The 23,039-nt window shown below is 42.4% G+C and overlaps 2 protein-coding genes across 3 annotated transcripts in view; one reads left to right on the forward strand and one right to left on the reverse strand.

The window, feature by feature from the left end:
- The window catches only part of LOC118367185 (actin-related protein 3-like), a 29,400-nt gene extending 8,837 nt beyond the window's left edge, over positions 1-20,563 (reverse strand). The window contains exons 1-7 of the mRNA XM_035750324.2: positions 20,373-20,563; positions 12,039-12,094; positions 11,536-11,648; positions 9,891-10,001; positions 7,909-8,004; positions 7,569-7,676; positions 6,599-6,742 (exon numbers count right to left, since the gene is read on the reverse strand). Of these exons, the coding sequence (XP_035606217.1) occupies positions 6,599-6,742; positions 7,569-7,676; positions 7,909-8,004; positions 9,891-10,001; positions 11,536-11,648; positions 12,039-12,094; positions 20,373-20,416 (672 nt within the window). The 5' untranslated portion in view covers positions 20,417-20,563. The remainder of the gene's footprint in view (positions 1-6,598; positions 6,743-7,568; positions 7,677-7,908; positions 8,005-9,890; positions 10,002-11,535; positions 11,649-12,038; positions 12,095-20,372) is intronic.
- Positions 20,564-20,719: 156 nt separating this feature from the next.
- Positions 20,720-23,039, forward strand: part of LOC118367184 (solute carrier family 35 member F5-like) — a 34,463-nt gene continuing 32,143 nt past the window's right edge. For both annotated transcript variants that reach the window (XM_035750319.2, XM_035750321.2), the window contains exons 1-2: positions 20,720-20,857; positions 21,653-21,814. The gene's annotated coding sequence lies outside the window, so the exon portion shown is untranslated. The remainder of the gene's footprint in view (positions 20,858-21,652; positions 21,815-23,039) is intronic.

Genomic DNA, 23,039 nt, shown 5'->3' on the forward strand with positions numbered 1-23,039 from the left:
CTTCCTGCACAACAGCAAAATCAGACTGTAGCCATGTCACAGCCAGGTCAGCAGTCGGGGTAATTGCGTACATAATAGGATCATCTGCATATAGATTAAATCTAAAAAATTTAACAAATTGACTATAAATAGTGAAAAGAACAGGTCCTGGTATCGACCCCTGTGGAACACATTTACGTATTTCAAGAAATTCGTACTTAACCTAATCAATCACAATGGTCTGAGTTCTGCCACTAAGGTAATCATGAAACCATAAATAGGTGTCAGAGCTCAGGCCTATCAAGGACAACTTAATCAATATAAACAGTATCAAATGCTGTTGACAGATCCACAAACAAAGCAGCACATTTAATTGTAGTGTCTAAGACATTGACAAGATGACTGTTTCCAAAATGGCATAGCAGTGCAGATATATATATATATATTTCAATTTTATTTTCAATCTATTCTCCATTTTAGTTCAATTATACCTTCCGGTAACCTGCCTTACCCAATGTGATACCGCTATTACTTGTCATTTTTAGAACTTATAGAAAGAACCACCTAGCCATCAGAAGCTAACCAGCTAACTAGCTACAAGCTATTTAGTCATTGTTAGCCACTGCTAGCGGCCTTTACCTTCTGCACAGATACCAGCCCTTTTTTATTTTTACTTTTTATATTTTTGCCTGGATAATACTCGCCAGCCTACCAGTAACGGACTGTCTCTCCAGTACAACGCAGGATTCCTGCCGAAATCCCTGGACCATTACTCCTGATCTTTACAGCTAGCTAGCACCCACCGAGTTACCCAGTACCGAAGCTATACCTGAGGCCCAACTCTCGGCCTACTCAGTTGTTCACCTGGACTCCAACACGGCTAGAACACACTACTCCACCGGATTCTTGCCGTAAGCTTTGGACTTTGGCACCGGATCACCGCTGCTACGGAGTGGCTATAGTGGCTAATGCCCCTGCCCCGAAGCTAGCACCAGTTAGCCAGGCGCATCTCCTGGCTAGAAAACTAAATTACTACAACACCTCTTTCGCCATCAGGCTTGGATCCTTAGTCAACATGGCGTCCCGCCGCACCACCACGACTGGTCTGCCGACGAATACTCCATCTGCTATGCCTTCAACCGGCCTCCGTCGGAGCAGACACTTCTTCTAGCCCCGGGCTACTAAATTTAAGCGCTGTGTTGCCCGCGTTCTAGCATAGTAGCGACTACTCTGCGGCTTCCCTGTTCCATCTATTGCTGCCCCCTGGACCCTATGATCACTTGGCTACATAGCTGATGCCTGCTGGACTGTCCGTTAATCACGGTACTCCATTCCGTTTATTTTTTTTTTATCTTTTGGCTCCAGCCACAAACTCAGGCCCTGTGTGTAGTTAACCGACCCTCTCTGCCCATCCATTTCACCTGTTGTTGTTTTAGCTGATTAGCTGTTGTTGTCTCACCCGTTGTTGTCTTAGCTAGCTCTCCAAATCAACACCTGTGATTACTTTATGCCTCGCTGTATGTCTCTCTCATATGTCAATATGCCTTGTATACTGTTGTTTAGGTTAATTATCATTGTTTAGGTTTACAATGGAGACCCTAGTTCCACTCATTATACCTCTGATACCTCCTTTGTCCCACCTCCCACACATGCGGTGACCTCACCCATTATAACCAGCTTATCCAGAGATACGGCCTCTTATCATCACTCGATGCCCTCCGTTGTACCCGCACCCCACCATACCCCTGTCTCCACATTATGCCCTGAATCTATTCTACCACGCCCAGAAATCTGCTCCTTTTTATTCTTTGTCGCCAACGCTCTAGGCGACCAGTTTTGATCGCCTTTAGCCGTACCCTCATCCTACTCCTCCGCTGTTCCTCGGGTGATGTGGAGGTAAACCCAGGTCCTGCGTGTCCCCAGGCACCCTCATTTGTTGACATCTGTGATCGAAAAAGCCTTGGTTTCATGCATGTCAACATCAGAAGCCTCCTCTCGAAGTTTGTTTTACTCACTGCTTTAGTACACTCTGCCAACCCTGATGTCCTTGCCGCGTCTGAATGCTGGCTTAGGAAGGCCACCAACAATTCTGAGATTTCCATACCCAACTACAACATTTTCCTGTTAAGATAGAACTGCCAAAGGGGGAGGAGTTAGCCAGAAAAGTTCTGTCATACTTTCCAGGTCTATATCCAAACAGTTCGAACTTGTAATTAAAAAAATTAACCTCTCCAGAAATAAGTCTCTCACTGTTTCCGCCTGCTATCGACCCCCCTCCGTTCCCAGCTGTGCCCTGGACACCATTTGTGAATTGATCTCCCCCATCTAGCTTCAGAGTGTGTTCTGTTAGGTGACCTAAACTGGGATATGCTTAACACCCCGGCAGTCCTACAATCTAAGCTAGATGCCCTCAATCTCACACAAATCATCAAGGAACCCACCAGGTACAACCCTAATTCCCTGATCCACTTCTACGCAGACGACACCATTCTGTATATATCTGGCCCTTCATTGGACACTGTGCTAACTAACCTCCAAACGAACTTCAATGCCATACAACACTCCTTCCGTGGCCTCCAACTGCTCTTAAATGCTATCAAAACCAAATGCATGCTTTTCAACCGTTCGCTGCCCGCACCCGCCCGCCCGACTAGCATCACCACCCTGGACGGTTCCGACCTAGAATATGTGGACAACTATAAATACCTAGGTGTCTGGCTAGACTGTAAACTCTCCTTCCAGACTCATATTAAACACCTCCATTCCAAAATCAACTCTAGAATCGGCTTTCTATTTTGCAACAAAGCCTCCTTCACTCATGCTGCCAAAAATACCCTCGTAAAACTGACTATCCTACCGATCCTCGACTTCGCCGATGTCATCTACAAAATAGCCTCCAATACTCTATTCAACAAACTGGATGCAGTCTATCACAGTGCAATCCATTTTGTTACCAAATCACCTTATACCACCCACCCTGCGACCTGTATGCTCTAGTCGGCTGGCCCTCGCTACATATTCGTCGCCAGACCCACTGGCTCCAGGTCATCTATAAGTCTATGCTAGGTAAAGCTCCGCCTTATCTCAGTTGACTGGTCATGATAACAACACCCACCCATAAGCACATGTTCCTGCAGGTAACATGATCATCTGATCACTGATCATCCCCAAAGCCAACACCTCATTTGGCCACCTTTCCTTCCAGTTCTCTGCTGCCAGTGACTGGAACGAACTACGAACTACAAAAAAAAAAAAAAAAAAAAAAAAAAAAAAAAAAAAAAAAAAAAAATCGCTGAAGTTGGAGACTTATTTCCCTCACCAAATTTAAACATCAACTATCTGAGCAGCTAACCGATCGCTGCAGCAGTACATAGTCCATCTGTAAATAGCCCATCCAATCTACCTACCCCATCCCCATTCTGTTTTTATTTTATTTACTTTTCTGCTCTTTTGCACACCAGTATCTCTACTTGCACATCATCATCTGCTCATTTATCACTCCAGTGTTAATCTGCTAAATTGTATTTTTTCGCTCCTATGGCCTATTTATTGCCTACCTCCTCATTCCTTTTACACACACTGTACATAGACGTTCTTTTTTTCTACCGTGTCATTGACTTGTTTATTGTTTACTCCATGTGTAACTCTGTGTTGTTGTCTGTGTCACACTGCTTTGCTTTATCTTGGCCAGGTCGCAGTTGCAAATGAGAACTTGTTCTCAACTAGCCTACCTGGTTAAATAAAGGTGAAATAAAATTTTAAAAGATAATTAACAACTAAAGTGGTGCTGTAATAATGCTATGCCCAGGCCTAAACCCTGATTGGTTTACACTCAAAATTAAAAAACATTTCCCAGAAAGAAAAAAAGAGCAAAGTTGTACATTGAAAATGAAGTTCAAGTTGTACCTTGAAATGAGGTGATAATTATTAAGATCACTACTATCCCCACCCTTATGAAGTGGTAACAAGAGCTTTCCATACTTTTGGAATATTTCCTGATAACAATATTAAATAAAACATGTGGGTTATTGAGAAAAACATGATGGGAGCTGCACACTTAAGCAGACCGGGATCCAATTGGCCAGCCCCTGTGGATTTTTGCTAGAAAAGCATCCAGGACTTATTTTTCTGTAAATAGCCTAAAAGAAAAGCAAATCCCCCTATCAGCATCCAGCCCAATATCATTGTGAATATGCTTAAAAATGATTTCAAAGATAAATAAAATGGTGATTAAATGCATCAATGATGGCATTTTTTTTGTAATGAGGCTTGTGTTTGAATTCAATTGTTGTGGCAGAGAGGAGGAAGTAGAACCCTTCAGGGGGTAGACAGAATTTAGCCGGGTTCCCATTACAATCCGAAAAAGGTAGGTAACAAAACAAAATAATCCGGTTTACCCAATGATTCCTCAGTTGCTTAAAAGTGATTCCTCAGTTGCTTAAAAGCTTGACAGTCTGGGCCTAAACCTGTGTTCATAGCCCAGACCCAAGCATCATCTCTTATGAATGACTTCTGATAATTCCGGAGTGTACCAGGTATTCAATCTACCTTTAATCCTTAATTTTTTGAAGGGATCATGGTAATCCACAATTGTACTAAACACATCTGCAATTTTTTTTAAAAGTTAAATCAGGTTCAGGAATGGATAAAATACAATCTAGGTCACTAAAATAAAGATAATGTAAAAATGCCTGTTCACTGAAGTTAAAGTTCCACTTTGTTATGACACGAGGCTTAGATTTTTGTATTCTCACATCTCGAACACAAACAAGTGGGCAATGGTCACTAATATCTTGGGTGAAGACACCAGTAGAAATATATTTCTCTGGTGTATTCGTTAAAATAAGATCAATCATGAGTTAACTTTGAAGGATCTTCAGGGTTGGTCCATGTAGGATTAGTCACCAGCTGGGTTAGGTTTAGATCATTACATGCGTCTTTTACACAATTTAGGTCACCCAGGATAATAACTTCTGATTTAGTAAAAGACGACAACAAACTAGTTAACTCCTTGAGACCCCTATGGCAGACAAAGGCTTAAAACTGGTAGCTCAATCTTGGGCAAGGGACATAGATTTCAGTAAAAAGACAAATTATTTTTAATAAGAATGGCCACACCACCACCTCTACTATGAGCTCTGAACACATAACCCTCAATATTAATATCAGATTCGAGAATGTCCCCAGAGATCCAAGTTTCAGTCAATACCAGAATGTATAGCCCAGAACTTGATGTAATCCAGTTTAGGAAGTAAGCTCCTAATGTTCAGATGCATCAAACCAAGTCCTTTATGATGTTTAAAGTCACACAGAGTCTCCAACTCCAACAAGCTATTTCCAGTAGGCGGTTGCAGACCCTATCTGATGGTTGATATGGATATAGTTGGTATGGCTTAGCAGTATAGTTGGTATGGCTGGGCAGTATACCATATTTTACGATATACCATTATCGATGCATGGACTGGTTTGGGTTTTTACTTTACCTTCTATAACGGTATTTGAATGTTTGGTTTGTTAAATGTGATATGCCGTGTGTAATTTTGTAGTTTACTTTGCTACTTGAGTCATCGCTCTCCATGCCGCTTTCCACACAGACCGAGCCCCGCCCCGTCACTCAAGGAGCACATTTGTTGTTCCTCGACCACCAGACACTTGCAATTGCAACACTTAGTTTAAAAAAAGGTCTAGATTGTTTGCCCATATCATGTAGCAGTGTGGAAATGATCTCAAATGAGTGCTGTAAATGCAGAAATTGCTGTAAATGAATTTTGGTAGAAGTTGAATTGAACAGTATAAAACAGAATGGAGAAAGACCTGTTGAAATCACTTAGAATGTATGTCTTGCCACCCTACGGTAACACACTACTCAAAGCACATGTTGAACTTTCGTTTAAAAAAAACAAAATACTGTCCAATTCTATTTAAAAAAAAAATTTTTTTTTTTTTTAAATACCGTGATATGATATTTTGACCATATCGCCCAGCCCTAGTATGGCGATAAGATTGCATGGAACTGCCCCATTTGGTCTATCCCTATTAATAGAAATTTGAATTACTTTTTAGGCCCTGTGGCCACAGCCAATGTCATTATGAGGAACTCTCAGAGTAACCAATTATGGAATGTTATAAACTGACTTACATGAGCGTTGGTTGTTATTGTGCAACAGCCCAAGCCCTCTACATGATTTGAAAACCAATAAATGGGACTAGTAGACTAGTGCCAGAAAGACAAAACAGTGAGACTTCTGCCAGAGTGGTCGGTCCGGGAACAGAGTGACAGTAGTTGTAGTCAAGCCAAGCTAGTATGCTAATACCATATAGAATGTGTTGTAAATCGTCCCCGAAACCGTTCTTGTGAAAGCGAAACATACAGTATTTTGTTGGCCTACGGAACTGCAACAGGGTATGTAATTTCTGTGTGAAAATACCCTAAGACAACACAGGATCAGTTCAATTAGGAATTCAACATTCTGGGAAAACTTGCCTCAGAGAACCAGGGATACAGTTAGGGTTGAAAATGTGGTCTAGGATTGGCTCCTTGACTATACTATGAACCGGTACAGTGGTTAGTAATAGGATGAGTGGTGAATGATCGGAAATGGAGTTCGCTGCAACCTACCTTGACTGCCTTGGCTGTCTCCAGGGACTGCTCTGGGGGGATGCCCACCTCCCGCTCCCTCAAAAGCTGCTGGGTGAAGTAAGTGATGTCACGACCAGCGATGGGAATGTGCTTTATACAGCTGCCGATGACGTAGCCCTCAGCCTATAGCAACACAAAGACAGACGAGTCAGAGTTCACAATGCTTGGAGTAAGGTGATGTCACAGCATATAAGAATAAATAGGTCAAAGTAGATGCATATATGTTTAAATTATTCTACTGCTATTTTATTTTCACATTGTCCTTTTCAGCATGGTTTCCAGCAAATATGGTGGATGTGTAACAAGGCCAGGCCAGTACAGCTTAAATTTGGCTCAGTAGTGTGAAAAGGGTATGAGGGAATATACTGTATACTTTTACCAAACTTGAATGACCATGAATAAGCAGTGGCTTGTACATCCTGCAGGGCAGTTTAAAACCAAAATGGTGACTAAATCACCATTGCACAACTTGTGTTCTTGCCAGGAAATTTCTTCTTTACCTAAGTCTGTGTGTCAAAAGTATACAGTGGCCAACTTTCATAGTTTCCTCTCCATCATCTGCACTGATTGAAAATAAATGGACAAGAAAGAAAAAGAAAAAAAACATACCCACAGTATGAATCTTTTCCCTGGCTTTTACCAATCGAGTCTTTTTTAAGATCAGTTCAGAAAATATGAAAGGAGACAAGCAAATGAGGCCGCTGAAATGTATTGAGACGCATGAACCTCAACTTGAACAATTAGAGGTCTGGCTGAGGTGAGGGAGCCTTTCACTACAACCAGGGTTGTGTTCAGTATGGCACACAGAATCCAAACACTTTGTAAAGTAACAAACAAAGCAGTTCAGATTGTACCTCACCATTACAAAAAGTTCTCTCCCTATACTGTGTTTGTAATATCTGTATTTTGTGTGAGAAGGCTGTCGTTGGGCAGCTGATGTGCCACTCACCACAGGGATAACGTGGGTGACTCCGTCTCCACTGTCGATGACCGTCCCCGTCAGTGTCCTCTCCCCTACCTGTCTGGATGTCCAGGAGGCCGCCAGTGCCAGGACAGCCTTGGGGGGGGGGGGTGCCAGGACAGAGAAAACAGCATCAATGTGACACCATTGTAAAACAACACTGTCGTGTCCTACATCAGCAAGTCTGCAATGTCATTGACCACATCCTTTACCACAACATTAAACAGCAGAGGGCAGAGGCAGTTACAGAGTCTGTGTTTTATACAGTTTAACAGCATATCAGCTGTGTGTGCTAGATAAAATTGTGTTCCCAGAGATTAAGCTTTACCTGCACTGCGATGTAGAGCCCTGGGACGTTGAAGGACTCAAACATGATCTCTGCTGTGTACTCTCTGTTCTCTGGTGTGTTCAGAGGAGGCTCTGTCTGCAAGAGGACACCACAGTACTGGGAGTTAAGACTTCCACACACAGACACACTAATCCAACCCACATCAGGTTTAATAACAACCACATGGACACTCAATTAGGGCTGGCACAATTACCGAAAAACCGACGGTTATGACCTTGAAATTATTTTAGCGTGTGGAATGAACAGCTGATTGAAGGCCGGATGGCCAGGCATTCGTGCGGTAGAGTCCGTTTCAGCGTTAACATGGACTCGTTAACGTTTTTATTTATTTAACCAGGGGAGCTAGTTGAGAACAAGTTCTCATTTACCACTGCGACCTGGCCAAGACAAAGCAAAGCAGTTCGACACATAACAACACAGAGTTACACATGGAAAAAACAAACATACAGTCAATAATACAGTCGAAAAAGTCTATACAGTGTGTGCAAATGAGGTAGGATAAGGGAGGGAAGGCAATAAATAGGCCATGGTGGCAAAGTAATTACAATATAGCAATTAAACACTGGAATGGTAGATGTGCAGAAGTTGAATATGCAAGTAGAGATAGTGGGGTGCAAAGGAGAAAGATAAATGAATAAATACCATATGGGGATGAGGTAGTTGGATGGGCCATTTACAGATGGGCTTTGTACAGGTGCAGTGATCTGTGAGCTGCTCTGACAGCTGGTGCTTAAAGCTAGTGAGGGAGATATGAGTCTCCAGCGTTAGTGAGTTTTGCAGTTTTTTCCAGTCCTTGGCAGCAGAGAACTGGAAGGAAAGGCAGCCAAAGGAAGAATTGGCTTTGGGGGTGACCAATGAGATATATCCGCTGGAGAGCGTGCTACGGGTGGGTGCTGCTATGGTGACCAGTGAGCTGAGATAAGGAGGGGCTTTACCTAGCAGAGACTTGTAGATGACCTCAAGCCAGTGGGTTTGGTGACGAGTATGAAGCGAGGGCCAGCCAACGAGAGCGTGGTGGATAGTATGGGGCTTTGGTGACAAAACGGATGGCACTGTGATAGACTGCATCCAATTTGTTGAGTACAGTGTTGGAGGCTATTTTGTAAATGACATTGCCGAAGTCGGGGCTTCCTATTTTCGCAGAAAAGCATCCTTCACTCATGCTGATGGTCGGTTTTACGAGGGTATGCTTGGCAGCATGAGTGAAGGATGCTTTTCTGCGAAAATAGGAAGCCGATTCTAGATTTAATTTTGGATTAAATAAATACATTCTTTTTGGTATTATTTTCATGCTGAAGATTCAAGAAAAACGTTGCATTTTTCAAAATATTCCATCTAATTCGCTTTATTTTTGTAATACATTACACTTGACCGTTCTTGAATAAATACCTTCATTTCTTAACATTTTTCCTCTATTCACCTATTTTAGGTGAATAAACGTCACCCGAAATTCCATGACCGTCACCTCAATTACATGCAAACCTCCTCGCTTTGAACCTGCAGAACAGGTCTTAGTTACAATGCATTTTAAGAGCCTCACAATGCATTTATAACTGTCAGGGTTAAGTTAAGAAGTCCTTTTGAAATAGGCTCTATTTTCAACCTTTTAAGGAATAGTCAACTTTGTGTTAATGGATCACAAACACTGGCTTTAAATGCACCCCATTTCACAGAGAATGAGATAAAGCTCATTATGTAAAGATTTTGGCCGACTGTTTTAAACATTTAGTTTCAGTTCCCTTCACTAGAGGATCCATTTCACATGGCTCACAGTGCCGATATAGTCATACTTCCTCAAGATCACTTTTTTAAACCACAGGTGCACAACTTAGGCCCTTGAGTTCCACAGTACAGATGTTTTTTGTTTCTCCCATGACGTTGGAAAGAGAGCCTACCCTCTATCCATCAATATGGTTTCTTCCTATTCCGTAAATGTCCCTTTTGGCCCATGGGCCTCTTACCAACAGGAAGTAGTGGTCCTCAGGCTCTGCCCTCAGGTACTTGAAGATGACCTGCTCCATGAACCTCTCCATTAGGTCCCAGTCCTCCACGATGCCGTGACGGATCGGCCACTGGTGGCCCGAGAGGTCAAAGGTCAGTCACACAGGCAAACACAAAGGCTAGTAAATTACTAAGTGACACCAAGTACACCAACTTACATTTAGGACATGACCTAGTGACAAACCAGGTACACTGAACGAAAATATAAAACGCAACATGTAGTTGAGTTGGTCCCATGTTTCATGAGCTGAAATAAAAGATCTCAGAAATGTTTCATACGCACAAAAAGCTAATTTCTCAAAAATGTTGTGCACAAATTTGTTTACATCCCTGTTAGTGAGCATTTCTCCTTTGCAAAGATAAATCGTTCCACTTGATACTTGTGACATATTAAGAAGCTGATTAAAAACAGCATGATCATTACACAGGTGCAGTGTGCTGGGGACAATAAGAGGCCACTCTATAACGTGCAGTTACAACGCCACCAATGTCTCAAGTTCAGTGAGCGTGCCATTGGCATGCTGGCTGCAAAAATGTCCACCAGAGCTGTTGATAGAAAATGTAATGTTCATTTCTCTACCATAAGTCGCCTCCAACGTTGTTTTAGAGAATCTGCCAGTATGTTCAACCAGCCTCAGAACTGCAGACCACGTGTATGGCATCGTGTGGGCCAGCGGTTTGCTGATGTGAACAGAGTGCCCCATGGTGGCAGTGGGGTTATGCATGGGCAGGCATAAGCTACGGACAACAAACACAATGGCATTTTATCTATGGCAATTTGAATGCACAGAGATACATCGCCATCACCTCATGTTTCAGCATGATAATGCATGTCCCCATGCCTCAACGATCTGTACACAATTACTGGAGGCTGAAAATGTCTCAGTTCTTCCATGACCTGCATACTCACCAAACATGTCTCCCAATGAGCATGTTTGTGATGCTCTGGATCGACGTGTAGAACAGCGGGTTCCAGTTAACACCAATATCCAGCAACTTCGCACAGCCATTGAAGAGGAGTGGGACAACATTCCACAGGCCACAATCAAAAGCCTGATTAACTCTTTGCGAAGGTGATCTGCCTCATGCAGAGTGACACATGGTGATCACACCAGATACGGACTGGTTTTCTGATTTTTATTGTTCAGCATACAATAACATACAATTCGTAGGCCTGCATGGCTTAGTGACACTAACATACATTCAGCACATGGCTTAGTGACTAGCTGTGACAGATGCCTCTCGTGAAGTTTCCATATTGCCTTGGAATAGGAATCTGTTAAACACACAGTATGGGAGTTATCACGACACCTCGCAGGCCGCGTGACCCGCCTCGCAGGCCGCGTGACCCGCCTCGCAGGCCGCGTGACCCGCCTCGCAGGCCGCGTGACCCGCCTCGCAGGCCGCGTGACCCGCCTCGCAGGCCGCGTGACCCGCCTTACATGACAACTTCCAATTGGTGGGCTTGTGCATTGTATTGGTCAAATTACTTTTAGGCTGTCATGTTTTGCTGTCATGGTTGGCATTGGGCAGGTTTGTTTGTGGTTTATGTGAGCTTTGATATACTGTATTGGGTGGACCTTTTCAAGTCAACAGGTTCAGTACCTTTGTGGCGTAATTGGGCTTGTCTATCCCCTCGTCGCCAATGAAGAAGTCCAGGTCGTCCACCCCCTTGACCGTCCTTGATCCAACCTTGGCTGACTCTTTGATTGCAATACCTGGGAGGGAGCATGTGAAAGAGAGAGCGCGAGAGAGACCATGTGACAAAGAGAGAGAGAGAAAATCGATTAGACTAAGGCTGTGTTTGATGAAAGAGGTTTGTTAGGGATACTATGTGTGTTCTCTAAAGAAGACACTAATTCAGTCAAACACCAAGTGCAAGAGTGAACTATGCCCTCACTGTTCACTATCCGGACTTGTATTCCCAACGCAAGGCCCCAAAGGGTTCCACTTTGAAACCGTGTTAGCTCTCTGCTTGACCAGCTTTAAAATTACTTTGGTCTTGGCAACACAACATTTAAAAAACAAAATCACCACTGGCCGAGTTCAAGTTCATTAGTTAGGCCTACCCTCTATGCGAGGCGAATCGTCTGGACAGATATACTCACATGACGGAACAATAAACTGTGGCTCTGTGTTCCCTGCATACCCCAGCTTTGTGTATCTGGAAGAGAGAGAAAAGGTAGCAACAGCATTAGATTTAACAGCCATGGTAGACTTAACACATGCTCACTGTGCACATTTATGTTGTATGGGTGCCAGTTTGTAAAAAAGAAAAGAAAAATATATATATTTGCAAGCCTAGACTATATTTTGGTTAGCTTCAATACAACCCCTGTTCTTCCATGGATCAGAGCCAACAACTGCAGCTCGACTCTGAATAGCCTACCCTTCGATAGGAAGTGTAAAAGGGCATTTGGAATCAAAGCGGCTATTCATACATTTCCCAAAATACAACACGCGTATAAATCTTAGCATAGCGTCATCCTACAACTGGTTTGAGTGCCAGCAGTGTTGCATTTGAAGTTCACTTGCAGTAGGCTAAAGCCTTCCACAGATCGATAATGAAGCCTAGAGTGCTCAACCCCAAAATGTACAGAAACGGTCAAAATCATTCAAATGGGCATATTAGTTTGAAAGTTGCCAGTCGGCAGAGATCTCTGACAACTTGGGGTGGGCATTTAGGCTAGCATGGCACAGACTTCCCACACATACCTGGAAACCTATCGAATGGTATTTTTTTTGTGGTCAAAACAATTTCCCAAATTTTTCCCACGTATAGACATAACCCTTGGAACATAACCTAGCTTAAATACTACATCAAATACTTAAATACTAGTACATTTCATGAGCCTTTATATGATCCTTTGTGTAGTGGTGTTTTGCTAGGCACATGCTAGCCAGATGTCGGCGGCTGTGGCTCTGTTCTCCCGTCGTTTCCTGGACAGGGCCCGTGGGAATGATAGAGGACACTGTTGAAGAGTGCCAAAGCACAGTGTGCATCAAAGACTACAGTAGGCAAGTAACTCCTAGTCATAACAGTGCAGTCTTTCAGTTCATGTACTTAGGAGACAGTAGCAGTCTCTAAAGTGCATGAACCAAACATAAGGACATAGCCTAGTTGATACACACACTAGCTAGAAATATGGTAGGGCTGTCCCTGACTAAAAAAAGTCTTAGTTGACCGAGAGTCGTACTGTTCTTTCGACCAACCGATAAAACACACACATGACTCAAGAAAGAACACGTGTTCACACTGTGTTCAAAACAATGACTGCGAGTTCCTGTGTGATTGGTGCACGTTGTCTCACTCTCGTCTCTACAGCAGCGAAAAGGCATCACAGCACAGAAAATGTTTATTGCGCTGTCCGTGCTGAAGCTGCAACATCATTTATTTATGTAGTTTGTTAATTGTTTCTGACTGAAAAGTTATGTTTACGAAATCCCTCATTTTTTGGGGGTAAAAAAATAGCCTATTCCCCCAACCCTTGCTCTCTTTACGTGAAAAATGTAAGCAGCGCATGCATGTGACCAATAGGGCCTGACCTATAACCTATCATAATCACATCAATAAATTGTTTATAACAATTATAACTCCGAACAAGTGACAGCAAAATGGATGAGGCGGACGTGAAAAAGAAACTCGAAATGGTTACTCAGGAGGGAAAGGGGAAGTCATCTATGGAAGTTGTGGAAAAAGTACTGGAGATCAATAAATCCAACACACCTATAAAAGGATGGTATAGGAGGATTGTGTGTGCCAAACAGTTGCTGTTAGATTACAATTTTTCTCTATTTTTTTATGACAATTTCGAACAGTGTACACACTAAATAAGTATACCAGAGACTATTCTAAAATAAAAATTAAAAATAATTTTAAAAATAAAGTAGGGTTTGGCGGTATACTGTATTTTATGATATACCAGTATTGATGCAGGGACCGGTTTGTGTTTTTAAATTTACCTTCTATAGCGTTATTTGAATGTTTGGTTTGTTAAATGTGATACGCCATGTCTAATGTCATTTTTTATAGTTTACTTCGCTACATGAGTCATCTCTCTCCGCTCTTTCTCGCCGTGCCACTTTCCACACAGACCTAGCCACACCCTGTCGCTCAAGGAGAGCATTTGATGTTCCTCAACCACGAGACGCTTACGTTCAGTGTGCATGGTTAATGCAAAAATGTTGATGTCAACAACGCTGTTTTCACTTTGCTTCTTAATATGAACCCACTGGCGTTCTATAATGACACTATTAGTTTGTTTCTTACATCAGCAAACGAGCTAGTTTGTATTTTCTTAGCAAGTTGCCCTAAATCTTGAGAGACACTAATTGTTAGCTGCTAATGCTAATAGCTAGCTAATAAATGTACTGAGTAAGAGCAAACGTAGCTACCTAATACAGACTGATAATACCAGTGATTGTGTAGACTCACTGACATTTTCAAGCTCTCCCTGTCCGAGTCTGTAATATCAACATGTTTTAAACAGACCACCATAGTCCCTGTGCCCAAGAACACTAAGATAACCTGCCTAAATGACTACCGACTTGTAGCACTCACATCTATAGCCATGAAGTACCTTGAAAGGCTGGTCATGGCTCACATCAACACCATCATCCCAGAAACCCTAGACCAAAACCAATTTGCCACCCCAACAGACCCACAGATGATGCAATTTCCATTGCACCCCACACTGCAATTCCCCACCAGGACAAAAGGAACACCTATGTGAGAATGCTATTCACCGACTACAGCTCAGTGTACAACACCATAGTGCCTTCAAAGCTCATCAGTAAGCTAAGGACCCTGGGACTAAACACATCCCTCTGCAACTGGATCCTGGACTTTCTGACAGGCCGCCCCCAGGTGGTAAGGGTAGGTAACAGTATATCCACAACACTGATTCTCAACACAGGGACCCCTCAGGGGTGCGTGCTCAGTTCCCTCCTGTACTCCCTGTTCACTCATGACTGCACGGCCAGGCACGACTCCAACACCATCATTAAATTTGCCGATGACACAACAGTGGTAAACCTGATCACCAACAACGATGAGCCAGCCTATAGGGAGGTCAGAGACCTGGCCACGTGGTGCCAGGACAACAAGACTAAGGAGATGATTGTGGATGATTGTGGACTACAGGAAAAAGAGGACCGAGCATACTCCCATTATCATTGATGGGGCTGCAGTGGAGCAGGTTGGGAGCTTCAAGTTCTATGGTGCCCACATCACCAACAATCTAACATGGTCCAAGCACACCAAGACAGTCGTGAAGAGGGCACGACATACACATTCTCACTCAGGAGACTGAAAAGATTTGGCATGGGTCCTCAGATCCTCAAAAGGTTCTACAGCTGCACCATCGAAAGAGCATCCTGGCTGGTTGCATCACTGCCTGGTATGGCAACTGCTCGGCCTCCGACCGCAAGGCACTACAGAGGGTAGTGCGAATGGCCCAGTACATCACTGGGGCCAAGCTTCCTGCCATCCAGGACCTCTATACCAGGTGGTGTCAGAGAAAGGCCCTAAAAATTGTCAAAGATTCCAGCCACCCTAGTCATAGACTGTGCTCTCTGCTACCGCAAGGCAAGCGGTACCGGAGGGCCAAGTCTAGGTCCAAGAGGTTTCTAAACAGCTTCTACCCCCAAGCCATAAGACTCCTTAACATCTATTCAAATGGCTACCCAGACTATTTGCAGTGCCCCCCCACACACACTTGTCAAGAGAATATCCCTGATCATCTACTACTTCTGATCTGGAGGACTCACTAACAAATGCTTTGTTTGTAAATTATGTCTGTCTGAGTGTGCCCCTGGCTATCAGTAAATAAAAATAAAATGTTGCCATCTGGTTTGCTTAATATAAGGAATTTGAAATGATTTAGACTTTCACCTTTGATATTTACGTACATTTTCTCAATTGCATTTACTTTTGATACTTAAGTATATTTAAAACCAAATACTTTTAGACTTTTACTCAAGTAGTATTTTACTGGGTGACTTTCGCTTGAGTCATTTTCTATTAAGGTATCTTTACTTTTACTCAAGTATGACAATTGGGTACTTTTTCCACCACTACAATTGAGTGCAGGAAATGCAGAAATTATAAAAGTGCCGAAATTTGTTTTGGTTGAAGTTGAATTGAACAGTATAAAACAATCAGAATGGAGAAACATTCTAAGTGATTTCAATGAGTCCATGTGTTGCCACCCTCGGATAACGCACTACTCATAAAGAAAACGTAGAACTTTTATTATTCAAAACTAAAAATACTGTCAAATACGTCATACCGTCCATAAAAAAATAAAAAATAATACTGCGATATTTTTTCCATATCGCCCAGCCCTAATATAAAGCCTTTATTACAGCAGACTAGAAACAGTTGCATGCATTTGTGAATTGCGGTTTATTTATTGTTAAGGCAAATTATTCAAAATTCCCTTTGTCATTTTATTTGAAAACTAAAATGCTTGATTGCATTTCAAAAGCATGAATGTCTCGTTTGCTGTGTGATGGCATGAAATAATGATACAGTAGCCTATTTACTGAAATATAGGCATAAATAAATTAAGACTAAACAGGACGCGCTCTTAGGCCTACAGCTCGATGGATATACAAGGCTACTAAACAAAGCCTACTAATGACAACGACATTACATATCATAATAATTGTAATAACAATAAGAAGGAGATCAAGAAAAGAGGGTATAGGAGCAAGAGCTGTGTGCATATTATGTGTGACAAAGAGGTGCTGTATTATCTTTGTGCCTGTTTGGAACAGTGGAAACACTAAATAAATAAGTAATACCACTCTGTTCTAACAAAACATTTTTTGTAAAGCCTTTATTACAGCAGAGCAAAGATTAAAAACAGCCGAATCTGTGAAATTGCTTTGTCCGACATTTTACCGTTGCATGAGGCTTGGTGCTCACAGAATCAGTAGGCTATTAAAAAAAACACTCAAACAGAAAATAGAAGCAAGATCTGTCTAACTTCTGTAGATACTGTATATGTGGAGGATTTATAAAGCCAGGTACATTTAACAGTTAGGCTATTGATTACAGACCTAATTAAGTTGGGGTTTCCTCTCTACTAAATTTGCTGAGACAATTAGGCTAAGGCAAGGGCTGTTTCCTCATCTCTGCTGCTGCTGCCTCCGCTGCATTGTTCTCAATCCCAATATGCTGGTTAACCTTACTATTATGCACATAGCAACATAGGGAAAGGCACCAATTATACGACGCACTGTAAATTACATTTAAGAACCGAGGACAGCGACCCTATCCATCGAGGGAGAAAGTGCATTTGTAATAAAATTGATTTTAGTGTGCACCATTATTTTTACATTACATTTCAGTATCACATGTCTTAGAGTGATGGACTGTGCCATCCCTGTGGCCTCTGCAATGGATTAGTCCATTGAGACAGGTGCAAATCAGACAGATGTCTTGTGCACCAATAAAAATATATATATATTGCGACTGCTCGATTTAAGAAATCTCGGTCAACCAACAGTCTATCGACCAAACAAATGACCAGTCGACTAAAATGTGGTCAGCTCTAGGATATAGCCCAGTCTAGTTGAGAAAATACCTTAAGGATATAGCCTAGTTGAGACAATACCATAAGGATATAGGCCTAGCTTTGTTGACACTACAATAAGGATGAGGTGCTTTTCAATTCCATAGTTTCAATGAATAGGCTATAGCCTAGCTAGAAAGTAGGCTAGGCCTAGTTGCTTATAAAAGCCTAACTATGAGGGAAGAAGGAGAATTCTACTATGTGCACTTGGAACGTGGAAGACACAAAAACATAGGCTTAGGGCTTCATTCCACTGAACAGCCCTAGCTTGTCTGGGGTAGCTACCTGCCTCAACAAGCCTGTTACACCACACTCCTAGCAGTGGACACAACCACAAACAGAGGAGTGTTTCAATTCCAAATCAACCCCCGAGCCCAGGGTTCTCAACTGGGGGCCCACAGGCCAAATTTGGCCCACGGGTGGTTTTTTTTGGTGCCCCAAGTGTTCTGAGCAAATTAGTATTCTTATTTAGCGTTGTCATTGTTGGACATAAAATACTAAATTAAAAACACTAGGAAATCAGCTCCAAGTGATTTTAATTTTGGAAATCTTTACCCAACTATTCCAACGAAAAATATAGAGACATGATCGTATACAAATGTAAGCAATGACTATGTTTTAGTCAAATATATCTGTTTGGGATTCTTGCGGTCAATTTGCATTCTACAAACTATTTGTAATTAAAAATAAATCAGCCCAGGGCTGAATCTACTTGCTGATCCCTGCCCTAGCCCTTCGTCACTATATCTTAAAGGATTGGATAGGTGAGATAGGACAATGGACAGCCTACTTTCCTCTCGAACTCCCCCACTCTATAGTGGGGATATTCTGACATACTGCTTACACCCAATCTTCTACAAATCTAGGCCCACTTTCTATGAAAGAGAAGGAAGGTAGGGGATAGAGTTCGATTCGGGATTGGGCAGTGGGCCTGGACTGGGTAGCTCTCTCTGAAATGCTAACGAGGCCTATCCACTAGGCTACACTGTGAATCAAGGCCAAATGCAGGCTAAATTTAGACAATGATTAGGCCTAAATATATACGAAATAAAAACTGTTTGCTGTGGATGATAAGCAAAGGACGACTCCACCCTAGTCGCAGGTACTAGTCTCAGTTGCAAGCCTGGCCTGCAACACCTAGCCTACATATGAAGCATTTGTTTTGACCAAGAATGGACCCCCGCAAAAAATATATAATACACAGTGGCCTACATAAAATAGTGGCTCTTTCACATAGGCCCGACACACAACGTTTACAGAGGAGTGGACAAACTAGCCCTACAATAACAGTGAAATGGAACAGTTGAGCTCTAAGAATAGCATCCCACTTGTGCATGAGGTAAAAGGATGTGGAGTTCAGGTCACACATTTTGGCTATCTGAGCGTGACTCATGAGCTGTGTGGTGGTGTACTCGATTTGACTTCTGCTGGTTTGGTACTTTAGCATCTTGGCCTTCTCAGCATTTTCAAACATCTGCTTTACAAAGGAGTTAGCCTCATTCTCCATCCTCAGCTGTAGTTTCCTGTCCTCTTCCCCAGTGTGGACCAGATGCACTAGTCTAATAGCCCAAAGGGAGGGGGGAAGATAAGTGGAGAGGTATGCAGGGCAACATACGGAGTAACGAGTTAAAGTCTTTACATGCAAGTGCTGCAGCACAGTCGCATCTCAGTTAGGGAATAACCCTAACTATAGTATTAAACATAAATCCCTGTCACTTCAAATAATCTACATCTAGGACAAGGATATATCAAATGCATACATTGGATATTGATCCTTAGATTAAATCATGTACATTGATAAACAATAAGTAGGCTTAACAATTAACACAAGTAACAGATGCAGAGCATTGCACGAGCAATAATTATTCAAAGACCGGGGACCGAACAAAAACATTGTGTTACTGAATAAGATTCACCAAAGTGATTATTTGCTAAAACGAGGCAACTAGAATGTTGTGGTTTGCACAGTTTTGCACAGTCCGATAATGATGGATAAGCCTAAACCCAACTGTTCCTAATTCACTGGCTTTGAATACATCTTGGGACAGGCAATTAATATATTGGCATCCGAAAATATTGGGCATAAAGCAGAAGTATGCACAATCAATGAAAAGCGTTGTAGAACTGCGAGGTCACCCTTAAGTGAAAATTCCCTTGCTTATTTACGAATTCGAATCAGTCTTTGTTATTCAGAAAAACAATTCATGTGTAGGTTCATTTGAGATATTTAAGGATCAGACTACGGCTAAAGTGAAGAAATTAGAGAAGTTTGCTAATCAAAAAAACATGTTCAGATGCCGAAAACGACCATATATGGACTAAAAAGCGTGAATGAGGAAGTCGACAATATAGGAAGTCGCTCTGCGCATACTCAGAGTCGGGATGACTTGTAGTGAGCACTGTAAAATTACTTATGGACTGCATCGCTAGTAGCTACCATTAAATAGCACAAAAAAACATGCAAAGCCCATTTATAAATGCCCACTCAAAGTAAGTCAAATATAAAACAGTTCTATTAGAACCCCAGCAATGGGGTTAGTATTTTTTGTATTGAAAAAGCCTTTCCGACAGAAAAACATTTTCTGATATCAAGCAATTAGCAAGATTATAGACATCTCGCTAACGCGTTAGCCAACTAGCGAGCACAGCAAACCGCATAGTCAATTACAATGAAACAGTCGTGCAATAACGACCTAACAAAACAACTAAAACACATTTGTTTCGCAATGCATCGGCATGAAAGGTTACATTGATTATATTTATCAAGCTAACTAGCAACACACCCAGTTGCTGACAGCGATGGGCTTTATATCGGTGACACCCAAAATCTCGATGCTCTGTATTCTAGTTTGAATAGCTTACCCTGTACCACAGTCGACAACACACGCCGGTAATCGTCCTGCCATCTCGCGTACCTCTGGTAATCACAAATGTTTGTTTTGAATTGAAAGCAGTCTGTGTCGGGTGGAGGATCTTGCAAACCGTCCACAGGAGTACGGAATCCAGAACCCGCACAGTACAGTTTTTACTTCCGCACTCGGTCTTGGACAGGCAGGTCGTCACTAGGTAACACAGCCACAAAGTCAAAACCCCCGCCTCTTTCTACTATTTCTCAATTTAAAATCTGATTTTAACCCTTAACCACGCCGCCAACATTATGCCTAACTCTATGCTTTAAATAAGAACAAAAAGCAAAAACAAGTCATTAATATTTTCTGATATAGCCAATAGTACTTTGTGGCTGTGTTATCTAGTGGAAACAGGCAGGGAGAGGCAAGATGGCTGACGCCGGGGAGCGCTTGAGCAATGCAGGCAGTGTGGTGGTTCACAGTGGCCCGTGTTCGAAGGTAAAATAGAAACATACGTGTACATGCATATAAAATATGATTTGCACATGTCAAATATGACTTTCACCTGTATTATCAGTTTTGTTGTCGCACACAACACTTGCAAGCACGTAAGTGATGTGTGAATAAATACAACACTTGCAAACAACTTGCTTGACACATTATGTGAATACATTGAATAAGATTTGCAGGCATGCCACTCAATTTGAGAATTAATGCAACTACTTTACTAAACTTGCAACTGGGGAATCTTCATCTATGAATCAAAACTACATTTGCTCATGTCGAATCTGCTTGCTCCGAGTTTAGCGTCTAACCTCAGTTCTATTTTGTCCCAGATTTCTGCTGATGAAGTTTAGCCCAGGAAGTCACTGCATTGCTTAGGGTTTTTTAGGCTGGGTATCTGTAAACCACTTTGTGACTGTTGATCAGGGCTGTCCTGATTAACTTGAAACAACAGTCATGCATTTATAATAAGAACAGTGAGTGTTGTGTTGGTTATATATCCGTATTTTACAAATGTGAACGTTTAGCCGATCAGGAGTGGACCACATTTTAATAAAAATGATTCGCTAGGATGAAATCTACCACTTTTCGAATGAATACTCCTTGTCGGAACCACAACGTTTTCTATGTATTTATGATAAATATTCTCTTTTGTCAATAACAGCTTTTACACATCCTGGCAGCATGCTTGACCGAAAAAAAAATATTGAAACGTGTCTTTAGACTATGGAGGTGATGCTGTTGCCCATTTTTCCAGTAAAATATTCACTGTCCCCCCCTACCTCTCAGGCTCATGTTTGCAGACTTCCTGATTAAGCTGATCCTGTGGGTGGAGGGCTTCTTGGCAGCCATCCCCTTCAGCACGCTTGTGGCCATCTTGGCTTTGTGGTTTGGCATGCCTGGGCCCTGCACCTTTGTGGGCGCCTAGCCTACTTCGGCTTCAAGATGCCTGTGAGTTTAACCTATCAATCACGCTCTGTATGGATAACTCTTTCAGGTCATCTTACATCATGTGCATTTCCCCCCTAAGGTTGCAATCTCTTTCAAACTGGCACAAATCAGAGAAAACATAGCATACTAAGAAGGGTTTGTCTTGATGTGTTTCTATGCTACTCTCTGTGCTCCGGGCACACAATATATATATATATATTCTACACATACAGTACCAGTCAAAATGTTTGGACACCTACTAATTCAAAGGTTTTTCTTTAGTAAAAAAAAACTCAGGAAAAAAAAGAAACGTCCTCTCACTGTCAACTGTGTTTATTTTCAGCAAACTTAATGTGTAAATATTTGTAGGAACATAAGATTCAATAACTGAGACAAACTGAACAAGTTCATCAGACAAGTGACTAACAGAAATGGAATAATGTGTCCCTGAACAAAGGGGGGGTAAAAATCAAAAGTAACAGTCAGTATCTGGTGTGGCCACCAGCTGCATTAAATACTGCAGTGCATCTCATCCTCATGGACTGCACCAGATTTGCCAGTTCTTGCTGTGAGATGTTACCCCACTCTTCCACAAAGGCACCTGCAAGTTCCCAGACATTTCTGGGGGGAATGGCCCTAGCCCTCACCCTCTCATCCAACAGGTCCCAGACGTGCTCAATGAGATTGAGGTCGAAGCTCTTTGCTGGCCATGGCAGAACACTGACATTCCTGTCTTACAGGAAATCACGCACAGAACGAGCAGTATGGCTGGTGACAATGTCATGCTGGAGGGTCATGTCAGGATGAGCCTGCAGGAAGGGTATGACATGAGGGAGGAGGATGTATTCCCAATAAAGAAATGCATTGAGATTGCCTGCAATGACAAGCTCAGTCCGATGATGCTGTGACACACCGCCCCAGACCATGACGGACCCTCCACCTCCAAATCGATCCCACTACAGAGTACAGGCCTCGGTGTAATGCTTATTCCTTTGATGATAAACGCGAATCCGACCATCACCCCTGGTGAGACAACCACGACTCGTCAGTGAAAAGCACTTCTTGCCAGTCCTGTCTGGTCCAACGACGGTGGGTTTGTGCCCATAGGCGACGTTGTTGCCGGTGATGTCTGGTGAGGACCTGCCTTACAACAGGCCTACAAGCCCTCAGTCCAGCCTTTCTCAGCCTATTGCGGACTATTTGTGCACTGATGACGGATTGTGCATTCCTGGTGTAACTCGGGCAG

The sequence above is a fragment of the Oncorhynchus keta genome, chromosome 34, assembly GCF_023373465.1.
Source record: "Oncorhynchus keta strain PuntledgeMale-10-30-2019 chromosome 34, Oket_V2, whole genome shotgun sequence".
Taxonomy (NCBI): domain Eukaryota; kingdom Metazoa; phylum Chordata; class Actinopteri; order Salmoniformes; family Salmonidae; genus Oncorhynchus; species Oncorhynchus keta.